General features: G+C 46.0%; 1 protein-coding gene across 2 annotated transcripts in view; it reads right to left on the reverse strand.

The window, feature by feature from the left end:
* The window catches only part of LOC119975008 (lamin-L(III)-like), a 114,336-nt gene that overhangs the window by 41,285 nt on the left and 58,921 nt on the right, over positions 1-14,130 (reverse strand). For both annotated transcript variants that reach the window (XM_038814451.1, XM_038814450.1), the window contains exons 5-6: positions 10,363-10,488; positions 885-1,105 (exon numbers count right to left, since the gene is read on the reverse strand). In XM_038814451.1, coding sequence (XP_038670379.1) covers positions 885-1,105; positions 10,363-10,488 — 347 coding nt within the window. The remainder of the gene's footprint in view (positions 1-884; positions 1,106-10,362; positions 10,489-14,130) is intronic.

A 14,130-nucleotide genomic window follows, 5' to 3' on the forward strand; every position in this document is an offset into this window, starting at 1 on the left:
GTCAATTCAGCATGGAAATAAATATTTCCTTCAAAGAATTCCAATGGGATATTTTTGCTTCAGATATATCATTAAGGAAGGAACCTTTGCTAAAATCAAAAACTGTAAACAGACAGCGAAATAGACATTTGAGGCTGGGAAGATCCCTTCAAAATTGGAGCTCGTCTTACGTGCAGAGTATCAAAGTGAAATGTGTGGTACATTAGTGGGCCGTTGCCATTTTGAAGTGTCATCAGCATTCAGCGCAAAGAATAGATGCACCTTAAACTCCTGCGCAACTTTGCAACACTGCCCATGTTGCTGACTTGATCCCTTGCGCCTAATTGCAACGTATCGGTTAAGTAAAGGTGCTTTGCATGGGTGACGCACAACAGCTTGGTGACTAATAATAATAATCTTTATTGTCACAAGTAGGCTTACATTAACATACAATGAAGTTACTGTGAAAAGCCCCTAGTTGCCACATTCCGGCGCCCGTTTGGATACACAGAGGGAGAATTCAGAATGTCCAAATGACCTAACAACACGTCTTTCAGGACTTGTGGGAGGAAACCGCAGTGCCCGGAGGGAAGCCACACAGACACAGGGGGAACGTGCAGATTCCTCACAGACAGGAACCCAAGCCAGGAATAGAACTTGGGCGACTGGTGCTGTGAATGTTACCGTGCCACCCTACATGGGTGAGTAGGAAATTGAGGTAGACTATTAATCTGAGAATAATAATTCAGGGTTGGAAAATTGGGGACGAAAGGTGGGTTGACCTTTACACCAAGTATATGCAAAACATGATTATTGGACTGGAAAAATCTGGGTCATTTTATATGCTGGGCTGATTTATACATCACATTATATGGTGAACAAAGCAAAAGTCACAAGGAACTCACCTTTGTTCCTCGCCCTCCAGCATCTTCCTGTAAGCATTTATCTCCATGTTCAATGCTAGTTTCACATCAAGTAGTTCTTCATGCTCTTCCAGTTGGATCAGTATTTTATCATGAAGTTCAGTGACTTCTTGGTCTTTGTTCATTATCTGCTGTTGGCTCACTGCCTTCTCATGATCTAACATTGCCTGCAGATCCTGCACTTTACTTTGCAGAACAGAAATCTGAGAAAATAACAAAGAAGGGAAATATAATAAGAAAACAAGGAAACCTCCTCTAAGACAAAGGTTCCTTCCTCTGCTCATGCTTTGGGTATCCAACCCTGACTGAATCTTTTTGAGAAATTAACCTGTAGAAGCAAATGTTACTCTGAATTGATCTTTTATGTTTCGTCAAGTTGGGATAGTAAAGAAGAGAAAAATAATAAGAAAACAAGGAAACGTCCTCCAAGACAAAGCTAAAGAGAAAATGCTGGAAAATCTCAGCAAGTCTGGCAGCATCTGTAGGGAGAGAAAAGAGCTAATGTTTCGAGTCCGATTACTCTTTATCAAAGCGTCCGCAGTAATTTGCTTTTATCTAAGACAAAACTTCCTTCCTCTGCTCATACTTTGGGTATCCAAGCCTGACTGAACCTTTTTGAGAAATTAACCTGTAGAAGCAAAGATTACTCTAAATAGATCTTTTATGTTTAGTCAAATTGGGAAACAATCTTTTAAAAAAAAAAAATTTAGAGTACCCAATTCATTTTTTCCAATTAAGGGGCAATTTAGCGTGGCAATCTGCCTAACCGCAGATCTTTGGGTTGTGGGGGTGAAACCCACGCAAACACGGGGATAATGTGCAAACTCCACATGGACGGTAACCCAGAGCCTGGATCAAACCTGGGACCTCGGCGCGGTGAGGCAGCAGTGCTAACCACTGCGCCACCGTTCTGCCCCTAAGTTGGGAACCAATCTTGGGAGAGTACAGCTGTACAAAGTTCTTTCAGGAGTGTAAAAGAATCTCAAACAGCTTCTGAATTTGGTCAATGAGGGAGAGGACTTCAAATAAACACTTCTGGTACTTATATTTATTACACAGAAGATTTAAAATTCAATCACATATTAACGCCACCTCCTTTAATAGGTAATTCGAAATTAAATGAAATTTTATATTCCCAGTAGTGTCAAGTCCGAGACAAATTAACAGAGAATGTCCCCTAAAGGAGCTAAACCCGAGCATTATCATAGAATCCCTACAGAGCAGGGATGAGAAGAGGTTCAATTCTCTTGGGAGCTGCAGGAGTCGGAGATGGAGGTTTTGAAATGAAAAAAATGAAAAATGAAAATCGCTTGTCACGAGTAGGCTTCAACGAAGTTACTGTGAAAAGCCCCTAGTCGCCACATTCTGGCGTCTGTTCGGGGAGGCTGTTACGGGAATCGAACCGTGCTGCTGGCCTGCCTAGGTCTGCTTTCAAAGCCAGCGATTTAGCCCAGTGTGCTAAACAGCAGCATGGTATGGGCAGCATGGTAGCATGGTGGTTAGCATAAATGCTTCACAGCTCCAGGGTCCCAGGTTCGATTCCCGGCTGGGTCACTGTCTGTGCGGAGTCTGCACGTCCTCCCCATGTGTGCGTGGGTTTCCTCCGGGTGCTCCGGTTTCCTCCCACAGTCCAAAGATGTGCGGGTTAGGTGGATTGGCCATGCTAAATTGACCGTAGTGTCCTAAAAAGTAAGGTTAAGGGGGAGGGGTTGTTGGGTTACGGGTATAGGGTGGATACGTGGGTTTGAGTAGGGTGACCATTGCTCGGCACAACATTGAGGGCCGAAGGGCCTGTTCTGTGCTGTACTGTTCTAAGTTCTAAGCCCCTGAGTTTTGGAGGGTTTGGACTGTCTCACGGTGGATGAGAAGGATCGGAAAGAAATGGAGGGGTGGAGGCCAGAATGGCAATTGGGCAAATGCAGATGGGGCAAAAATCCGGGGCGGATGGGGTTTTAGTGGAGTTTTATAAAACAATTTGCTGATCGACTGGTGCCGCTGCTGGCGGAGACGTTTGAGGACTCAGAAGTACCAAGTTTGGAGGGGGGCGAGAGGGGGGGGGGGGGGGGGGGGGGGGGGTTCTCTTCCGGAGACAGTCACACAAGCGTCCAAGGATAAGGACCTGTTAAGGGTGTGAGTCGTACCACCCTATTTCGCTATTGAATGTAGATGCTAAGATTTTGACTAAGGTGTTAACGCTGAGGTTGGAGGGATGTCTCCCACAGGTTATTGGTGAAGACCAGATGGGGTTTCTTAAGGGTAGATGCTTGCCGTCCAATGTGAGGCAACGTTTGAATGTGGTATTGTCCCCAGCCGAGGGGAAGGAGCAGGAGGCCATTGTGGCATTGGATACTGAGAAGGCCATGGGGTATTTGTTCGCAGTGCTGGAACGTTTTGGGATAGGGCCTAAGTTTGTGGCGTGGGTTCAGTTATTATATAAGGGATGTAAGGCTAGTATTTGGACAAACAATGTGAGCTGAGATATTTCACGTTTCGCAGGGGAATGAGGCATTATGTCACCCCTCTTCTATGCGTTGGCAATAGAGTCTTTGGTCATTGACCCGAGAGCTTCAGATAGGTGGTGAGGAATAGTAAGGGGGGTGGGGTGTGGGGGTGAGCATAGCGTGTCCTTGTAGGTGATATCATGGCACTGTTGTAGCAATTTGGGGCTTTCGGAGAAGAGTGACTGTTTTCTGGTAACCCTGCCTGGGAGAGGGGTTAATTTGGGGGTGTTGCAGTTTCATCTTAGGGGTTCCCATTTTAGATATTTAGGGGTGCCGATGGTCCAGGATTGGCCCGGCTTCAGAAATTAAATTTTACAAGCCTGGTGTACAGAGTGAAGGTGGATCTACAAAGATGGGACAGCCTCCCTCTGTCTTTGGTGGACAGAATTTGGTCGGTGCAAATGAATGTACTGCCGCGTTTTCCATTTTTATTTGTCCTTTTGTTTTGCCAAAATCTTTTTTTGGGGGTATAGCCAGTATTAGGAAGATGGTGATGCAGTTGGGAGGCTTTGCGCTTCCAAACATGACATATTGTTATTGGGTGGCGAACAGCGAGAGGTGTTGGGTTGGTGTGGGGATCCATCTGTTTCATGGGTGTGGATGAATTCGAGCTCATGCAGATGGTCGGGGTTAATGGCATTGATCACGACTTCTCAACATTTTTCTCTGGGAAGTACTCGGGGAATCCGGTGGTCGTCTCCACACTGGATGATATGGAGTTTTGGTAGCACATTAAATTGGGGGCTGCATTGAAGCTGATGCTGTGCAAACCACATTTTCGAACTAGCAAGATTGCTCACTATGTTTAGGGGATGGGAGGAGAAGGGGGTTACTGTGATGAAGGATTTGTTTTTGGAAGGCCGATTTGCGAGCTTTGACAAGTTGGTGGAAAAGTTTAGACTCCCAAAGACAGATGCCTTTAGATATTTACAGGTGCACAACTTTGTGAAGAAGATCTTTCCAAAGTTCCTGGTAGTGCCCTTTCCTCGTCGAAGAAGAGGGTGTCACTGGTGGGGATGGAGGAGGGACGTATCTCAGCGGTCTATGGGAGTTTCTTGTGGAGGAGGCAATATCACTAGAAAGGGTGAATGCCAAGTGGGAGGAAGAACTGGGGTCTGAGTTGCAGAAGGGGATATGGTGTAAGATTTTGCGTAGGGTGAACACCTCATCATGTGCGAGGTTAGGGCTGATACAATTGAAGGTAGTGGCACAGAACTCATTTGACCAAGTCCAGAATGAGCAGGTTATTTGCGGGAGTGGAGGACGAGTGTGAGCACTGAGAGGGGCTTGGCTAACCATGTACATATGTTCTAGTTGTGTCATAACCACATAGGGTTCTCAGTCTCCTTCTTTGGAAGCAGTGTCTCCTTGGGGACATGTTCTGGGTATCGGACCTGCCCGAGCTGCAGACTGGGGCAGGGGCTGATGTCTGGCCTTCACCTCGCTGATTGCTTATAGGCGGGGGCTGATCGGTTGGAGGTCAGCTTCTCCATCCAGCACCTCATTATGGTTGAGGGATCTTATGGAGCTTTTGTATCTTGAGAAAGGCAAGTATACCGTGAGTGGAGCTATTGAAATGGCAGAAGAACTGAATAGTTACTTTGCATCAGTCTTCACGGTGGAAAACACCAGTGGATGCCAGAGCACAGGAGAATCAGGGGGCAGAGGTGAGTGCAGTGGCCATCACTAAGGAGAAGGTTCCAGGGAAACTGAAAGGTCTGAAGGTGGATAAGTGACCTGGACCGGATGGACTACACCCCAGGGTTCTAAAAGAGATAGCTGTGGAGATTGTGGAGACATTGGTGGTGATCTTTCAGGAATTACTGATGGCAGGAAGGATCCCAGAGGACTGGAAAGTGGCTAATGTAACACCACTGTTTAAGAATGGAGGGAGGCAGAAGATGGGAAATTATAAGCCGGTTAGCTTGACTTCGGTCATTGGTAAGATTTCAGAGTCCGTTATTAAAGATGAGATCATGGAGCACTTGAAGTGCATAGTAAAATAGGACTGAGTCTGCACGACTTTGTCAAAGGGAGGTCACATCTGTCAAATCTGCTAGAGTTCTTTGAGGAGGATAACAAGAAAGTTGGACAAAGGAGAACCAGTGGAGGTGATTTATTTAGATTTCCAGAAGGCCTTTAACAAGGTGCTGCATAGGAGATTGTTAAATAAATTAAGAGCACATGGAGTTGAGGGTAAGATCCTGGCATGGATATAGGATTGGCTGACTGACAGAAGGCAGAGAGTCAGAGTGGCAGATGGTGACTAGTGATGTGCCTCAGGGGTCTGTGCTAGGACCATAACTTTTCACAATATACATTTATGATCAGGAAGAAGGAACGGAAGGCACTGTTGCTAAGTTTTCAGATGATACTGTTATAGGCCAGGGTTTAGAGAACCCCAAAGTGTATCATGGAGTTCACCTGACCCACAACTTTTAGTAGACTGTGGTATGGGGAGCACATGGCCCACTCTACAGGTGGACACAGCAGAAATCGAAAACTATTTTTTAAAGCAAAACAAGAGCGTGAAATCCCAGAGGGATAAGAGACACAGCCATGTGCTCGGTCGCTCTTGGATCCAGCCTACGCCAACCCAAGTGCAGCATAACGCCCAGATAGACCAAGTTCAAGACCAACGATCGCTAACAGACGGATGAGCCCAGCAGAAACAGAGCCACTTCTTCCACCCAGCCACGCAAGAGACGGACAAAGGCCTTGTCCATCTGCATAGAGCCAGTTGCCCTGAAGTTAAGTATAAGTTATTGTAGTTGTTAGGTGTAGTTTAACTTATAGCGTTTTGTGTTGCATGTTGAAGTAATCCTTGTGTGTAAATAAACCATCTTTGAACTTGAACTGACTAACTGGTTGTGTGGTCCTTTGATCGATATCAAAGCCTTGTGCTGATATCATTTGATACCTGGCGACTCTAAAGAGCATCATCATTAATTGGCGACATTACTCTAGTGCCGATTGGCAAAAGTACAGCAGAAATAGACAGAACATAGAACATAGAACAGTACAGCACAGAACAGGCCCTTCAGCCCTCGATGTTGTGCCGAGCAATGATCACCCTACTCAAACCCACGTATCCACCCTATACCCGTAACCCAACAACCCTCCCCTTAACCTTACTTTTTAGGACACTACGGGCAATTTAGCATGGCCAATCCACCTAACCTGCACATCTTTGGACTGTGGGAGGAAACCGGAGCACCCGGAGGAAACCCACGCACACACGGGGAGGGCGTGCAGACTCCGCACAGTGACCCAGCCGGGAATCGAACCTGGGACCCTGGAGCTGTGAAGCATTTATGCTAACCACCATGCTACTGTGCTGCCCAAATCGAAAGTATTTTTTAAAGCAAAACAATGTTTATTCTATGAACTCAAGTTAACCTTTTTAAAACAGTGAACATCTCATCAACCATTAATTCAAATACAACTCCCAAAGAATACAACACTCTCCAAGTAATCCTTGATAAATTTCCAAACAACATCCAGAAGACCCTTTTAACACAGAGATCAGGTTTAACTAATGAGAGCAGTTATCCCTTTTGAAATCACCCAAATCAACACTCTTTAGCTTGTAGAGAGATCCATGCACATCTGCTGGCTTTCACTGCAGCTCTTCTCTCAAAAACGAAAGTAAAGCAGACAGACAGCACAGCTCCACCCACTCTGACATCACTGCAGTAATAAACACCCATTTCTTAAAGGTACTCTCACATGACCCCCCCCCCCCCCCAAGAAAAAACACTAAACCATCAACTTCAAAGATGATTTCATTTTTCACTATCCTTTAAGAAATGCATACAGTAAATACACTTTGTTTTAAAAAAATAACACACGCAAACAGGTACAATAATATAGTACATTTTATGTTCTTCCTCCAACTGAAATACTTCTCGATTGACAGTCTCTTTGAACAAGAAGGTCTCTGCACGATCCGTCCATTTCTCTACGCCACGGCATTTCTCTTCAAAGTCAGATACTTTAGTTTAATCTGATCACAGAGTCCCTTGTAATTTTCCAACATAGGAGCATTGGTTATCACAGCTTTCAGCTTGTCAAATGCCTGTTGCAAGTCCGCTGTCCACTGGTATTTGTTATGCTTCTTGACCAAGTCCATCAGTGGTGCAATCATGCTACAAAACTTTGACACAAATGTTGATCAAATCCACTCATGCCAAGAAATCGCATTATTTGAAACTTCTTAATAACTGTTGGTTTCACATCCCGTGTGACCATTCGACCCTGTTCAATTGTGTGGCCAAGGAAAGTGAATCACTTTTGGCTAGGTTTATCACCAAACCCGCCTCCTGAAGTCAATCGAATAACTCCATCAGATGTTTTAAATGTTCTTTCCATGTCTGGATGAAAATTACCAGATCATCGATGTTTATCACACAATTGGGTAACCCTGAAACGACTTTGTTAGTTAACCGTTTAAATGTGGCTGGGGCGTTTTTCATGCCAAATGGTATAACTTTGAATTGGTATATACCATCTGGAGTCACAAAAGCCCTTTCGGATAAAGGTACCTGCAGTAATCAAAGCCTGTCGAATTATTGGGTCCAAATTAAGGACCACCTCAAAGAACCCGAAACCCCAGAGGGATAAGAAGAGACACAGCCACGTGCTCGGTCTCTCTTGGATCCGGCCTACACCAACCCAAGTGCAGCATAACGACCAGACAGACAAGTTCAAGACCACCGATCGCTACCAGACGGATGAGCCCACGGTAGCATTGTGGATAGCACAATGGCTTCACAGCTCCAGGGTCCGAGGTTCGATTCCGGCTTGGGTCACTGTCTGTGCGGAGTCTGCACATCCTCCCCGTGTGTGCGTGGGTTTCCTCCGGGTGTGCCGGTTTCCTCCCACAGTCCAAAGATGTGCAGGTTAGGTGGATTGGCCATGATAAATTGCCCTTTGTGTCCAAAAATTGCCCTTAGTGTTGGGTGGGGTTACTGGGTTATTGGGATAGGGGGAGGTGTTGACCTTGGGTAGGGTGCTCTTTCCAAGAGCCAGTGCAGACTCGATGGGCCGAATGGCCTCCTTTTGCACTGTAAATTCTATGATATCTATGAAACTGAGCCACTTCTTCCACCCAGCCACGCAGGATCCGGACAAAGGCCTTGTCCATCTGCATAGGGCCAGTTGCCCTGAAGTTAAGTATAGGTTATTGTAGTTGTTAGGTGTAGTTTAACTTGTAGCATTTTGTGTTGCATGTTGAAGTAATCCTGGTGTATAAATAAACCATCTTTGAACTTGAACTGACTAACTGGTTGTGTGGCCCTTTGATCGATATCCGGTAAAGCCTTGTGCTGCTATCATTTGATACCTGGTGACTCCAAAGAGCATCATCATTAATTGGTGACATTACTCCGGTGCTGATTGGCACCAGTACAGCAGAAATTGAAAAGTATTTGTTAAAGCAAAACAATATTTATTCTATGAACTCAAGTTAACCTTTATAAAAACATACAGTCAACATCTTAGCAACCATTAATTCAAAGACAAACCCCAAGGAATACAACACTAAGTAATTCTTAATAAAGTCCCAAACAACATCCAGAAGACAAAAGACCCTTTTAACACAGAGATCAGGTTTAACTAATGAGAGCAGTTATCCCTTTTGAAAATCACCCAAAGATCCATGCACATCTGCTGGCTTTCACTGCAGCTCTTCTCTCTGAAACCGAAACTAAAAACTCACTCTATATAGAGGCCTGCTCAAAAACGAAAGTAAAGCAGACAGACAGCCCAGCTCCACCCACTCTCTGACATCACTGTAGTAATAAACACCCATTTCTTAAAGGTACACCCACTACAGTTATTCTGTAAAAAACACCCATTTCTTAAAAGTGCTCTCACAGGCAATACAAAGCTCTGTAGAGGGTCAGGTAGTATTGAGGAAGCAAGGGGGCTGCAGAAGGATTTGGACAGGCTAGGAGAGTGGGCAATGAAGTGGCAACTGAAATACACAATGTGGAAAACTGTGAGGCATGCACTTTGGAAGGAGGAATTTAGGCATAGGCTATTTTCTAAATGGGGAAATGCTTCGTAAATCAGAAGCACAAAGGGACTTGGGGGTCCTTGTTTACGATTTTCTAAAGGTTAATGTGCAAGTTCAGTTGGCAGTTAAGGAGGCAAATGCAATGTTAGCATTCATGTCAAGAAGGCTAGAATACAAGGCCAGGGATGTACTTCTGAGGCTGTATAAGGCTCTGGTCAGACCCCATTTGGTGTATTGTGAGCAGTTTTGGGCCCCGTATCTAAGGAAGGATGTGCTGGCCTTGGAAAGTGTCCAGAGGAGGTTCACAAGAATGATCCCTGGCATTAACAGCTGGTCTTATGAGGATTCTGGGTCTGTACTTTGGAGTTCAGAAGGATGAGGGGGGGATCTTATTGAAACTTACAGGATGCTGCGAGGCCTGGATAGAGTGGACGTGGAGAGGATATTTCCACTGTAGAAAAAACTAGGACAGAGGACACCATCTCAGACTAAAGACACGCTCCTTTGAAACAGAGATAAGGAGGAATGTCTTCAGCCAGATGGTGGTGAATCTGTGGAACTCTTTGCCGCAGAAGGCTGTGGAGGCAAAGTTACTGAGTGCTTTTAAGACAAAGATAGATAGGTTCTTGTTTAATAAGGGGATCAGGGGTTTGGGGAAGAAGGCAGGAGAATGGGGATGAGAAAAATATCAACCATGATTGAAAGGCGGAGCATACTTAATGGGCCGAATGGCTTAATTCTGCTCCTATATCTTTTGGTCTATTTGGTTATTTGGTACTTTAAAGAGCTGGTGATCGTTAGTTGTTAGGGGAGGGGGGAGAGAAGTTCAGGGGAGAGTTTGTTATTTCCTGTTTTTTTATGTATTAAATTGGAAAAGCCAAATAAAAATATATTTTTAAAAAACTTTGAATACATTCTGTGAAATAAATTAAGGTTTTACCTGATTGCGACATTGACGAAGATCATAAATTAGAGTGTCGGCCCTCATTCTTGTTTCTGCCACTTCTTCCTTTGCGGCATTAGCGAAGTCATTGTTCTTTGCAGCAGCCAGCTGGGCACTCTCCAACTGTTGTACGTAGAGAGGGAGAGAAAGAGAGAGATTAGAGATTCAAGAGAGTGGGACGGGGAAAGGTGAGAGAGAGGGGGATAGGGGAGAGAGGGGGGCAGGGGAGAGGAGAGAAAGAGAGGGACAGAGGAGAGAAGAGAGAGACACACAGAGAGACAGAGACAGAGAGAGAGAGAAAGAGACACAGAGAGAGAGAGGCAGAGAGAGAGAGAGAGAGAGAGAGAGAGAGAGAGAGAGAGAGACACAGTAGAGACAGAGAGAGAGAGAGAGACAGAGCGAGAGACAGAGAGAGAGAGAGAGAGAGAGAGAGAGAGAGACACAGAGAGAGAGAGAGAGAGAGCGAGAGAGACAGACAGACACACAGAGAGAGAGAGAGAGAGGAGAGGAGCAAGAGAGAGAGACACACACACACACACACACACACACACAGGAGAGGAGCGAGAGAGGGACAGAGAGGAGAGAGAGAGAGAGGGGGGGGACAGGGGAGAAGGACAGAAGAGAGAGAGAGGAACAGAGGGAGAGAGAGAAAGAGACAGCTGTTAGTAGATCTATCAGTAGATTTATGCTGATCCCTACAAAGACCATTGAATGAAGTGAACGTAATCTTTCAGGGGAAGAAAATGAATCGCTGGTTCCAAATTGTGCGTTATGTTCTGACAATATACATTACAACACTGACTACTTTTCAAAAGTACTTATTTTGCAGTAAGAACTCCAGAACTCCCAGAGGACATGGGTGACACAATATAAATATATATTTTACCTCGTGAAACCTCTTCTTTAACATATAAGCTGTCGCTCAGTTGGTTGCACTCTGAGTTGCAAGTTTGAGCGTTCACGTTCCACTCCAGGACTCAAGCACAAAAATCAGGGTTTACACTTCAGTACAGCACTGAGGGAGTGCTGCACTGCCAGAGGTGCTGTTTTTCAGATGATATATTAAACTAAGGTCCATGCCATTGTCTCAGTTTGTTTAGAAACCATGGAGGAAAGTTACTGAAGAAGTTCACAGAGACTGCTGATGATCTTTTAACACACAAAGAATAAAATATTTATTAAAGGCAAGAACAATTAATGTTACAACAGATAAAAGGTTTTGAAAGGTCTTAACATGAACAAAAGATGATGATTCAATTTCCCAATATTACTTTACCCAGCAATATCTTTAAAGACACATAAATCAGTGAAGAGCTACCACTAGCTTGTCACAAAAGCTCCCTGCTTGGGATTGGCACATATGCAAATGGCTTTCTTCTGGTTAATTATTGAGCATTCACTTAATGCCTTTCACCCAACTTGTATCTCTCCCCGAGACACCCAAACTTAATGGCACTTTAAATTCACTATTTCAAGAACATCACTGCTAAACTGATCAAGTTACTGAGTTTTGTAATTGACTATTCAATTATCTACTGCCCCACTAGCCTTGTATCTCTTCTCAGAGAGCTAGAAATTCCCAGTCTTCATTCTCTGACGCACACAGAATTTTTACCTATCTTTGTGTCAGCCCCATCTTTGTGTCTCTGACACGTGGCCACTGTCGCTAGGTCACAGCCCAGTTTTTCTAAACCTGTAACCCCTTTTAGCCCATCGCTGTGACTTCAGGGATTGTAAATCCTCATTAAAATGTGTATATATTTACCATACACATTTATCATATATATTTTCATATATTATAAAGCTAAATGTATTTGTCATTGTTATTCCATATATTTATTATATTATTATGAATAAACAACCCCAAAAGATTGACCTTTCAGCCACAGGTCCATCATTGAGGCACTAAGACTTATAAACTACCCACATGAAACCAAAACCCCACCACCTTCCTTAACTCAAAGGCACATACATATTGTAAGGATCCTCCTGTTAATCCCCGTCTGTCTCTTGTTTTTTTTTCCCTTTTCAATTTCTGTTATTCTGCTATTACAATTTTTGTACTAGTTTCTAGTGAGCTTTGAAAAGGAGCCCGAAATCTCTCTGCTCCTCCATAGTCCCGATATTTTTAGTTTCAGAAACACCTTGGCTGGGATTCTCCCTTCTGGGGACTAAGTCCCCACGCCGGCAGGAGAACAGGTGCCAACCACTCCGGCGTCAACAGCCCCTGCAAGTGCTGAGTTTGCACATGTGCCGAAGGGCCGCGTATTCTGCCGCATGCATTTTCTCCACACCAGCCATGGCTGAGCCCTATAGGGGCCGGCGTGGAAGGAAGAAGTGCCCCTACGGAACAGGCCCATCCACAGATTGGTGAGTCCCGATCACAGGCCAGGCCACTGAGGGCTCAATCGCAGGCCAGGCCACTGTGAGGGCCCCCCCGGGGTCAGATCCCCCCCGCACACCCTCAAGGACCGCCTCCGCCAACTTACCTGCCAGGTCCTGATGTGTCGGACCATACGTAACCCACGCCGGCGGGACTGGCCAAAAACAGACGGCCGCTCGGCCCATCGGGGCCCGAAGAATTGCCAGGGGGCCACTGCCAATGGCTCCCGACTGGCGTGGCACAAATCCAGCCCCCGCCCGAAAAACGGCGCCGGAGAATACGGCAACCGCCGTTGGGCCGGGATTTGTGCCACCCCTCAGGGATTCAGAGAATCCCGCCCCTTAAATTTATCTTCATGTCCCAAGCTAGGTATGAATGCAAACACATTGAAGCAAGAAACCATAGATGCTCGGAATTCAAAATAAAAAAGATGCTGGAAATGCTCAGCAGGTCCAGTATCTTAGGAGAGAGAAACAGCGGGCGCGATTCTCCGCAAATGCGGAGAGTCGTAAAGGCTGCCGTGAAACTGGCTGTGTTTCACGGCAGCCTCCAAGCCCCCTCCCGGGACCCGATTCTCCCACCCCCGGTCGGGGCTAGCAGCACGGCCCCGTGAAGAACGGCCTAGCGGGCTTAGGGACCGTCGTTAAGCCCGCGCGCCTAGCGTCACGACGGCTGACAAGCACGATGACGTCAGCCGCGCATGCGCGGGTTGGACGGCTCCAACCCGCGCATGCGCGGATGACGTAATCACGCATGTGCGTCAAACCCGCACATGCGCGGGCCGGGATGCCCCTCAGCCGCCTCAAGGACTAATCCTGCGGGGCGGCGGAGGAACAAAGAGTGCGCGGGTATCGGACCCGCTGCTCGCAATCGGTGCCCACCGATCGCGGGCCCATGCCACCCTTGGCACGGCCGCCATGGTTATCCGGGACTGCACTTTGCGGCCGTTTTCACGAACGGTGAGAGCAGGTGTGTTTGCGTTCGTGAAAACGGCCGTAAAGGCCTGGGAACTCGGCCCATCGGCCAGGGGAGAATCGCTGTTCGTCGTAAAAAACGGCGAGCAGCGATTCGTGTCGTGGGGCGGCGAGAATAGCGGGAAGTCGGGAAAAATGTCGGGAAGGCCCTCCCGCTATTCTCCGACCTGTCGTGGGCAGCGGAGAATCGCGCCCAGCATTAATGCTGGAGTTCAGTGACTTCTGATCAAAACAATTTACACTGGGCACTGTCTTGACATTTACAAATACTCAGTTTGCTATTAACAGTGTTTCCATTGTATAATTAATTTCCATTCCAGACTTGAAAAAGGCACTTGACGAATTGTACACAATTATGAATAACAATGAAAAAGAACACCAGGCCTTGTTCATCATTCATCGTGGCCG

This window comes from Scyliorhinus canicula, chromosome 12 (assembly GCF_902713615.1).
Source record: "Scyliorhinus canicula chromosome 12, sScyCan1.1, whole genome shotgun sequence".
NCBI classification, from domain to species: Eukaryota; Metazoa; Chordata; class Chondrichthyes; order Carcharhiniformes; family Scyliorhinidae; genus Scyliorhinus; species Scyliorhinus canicula.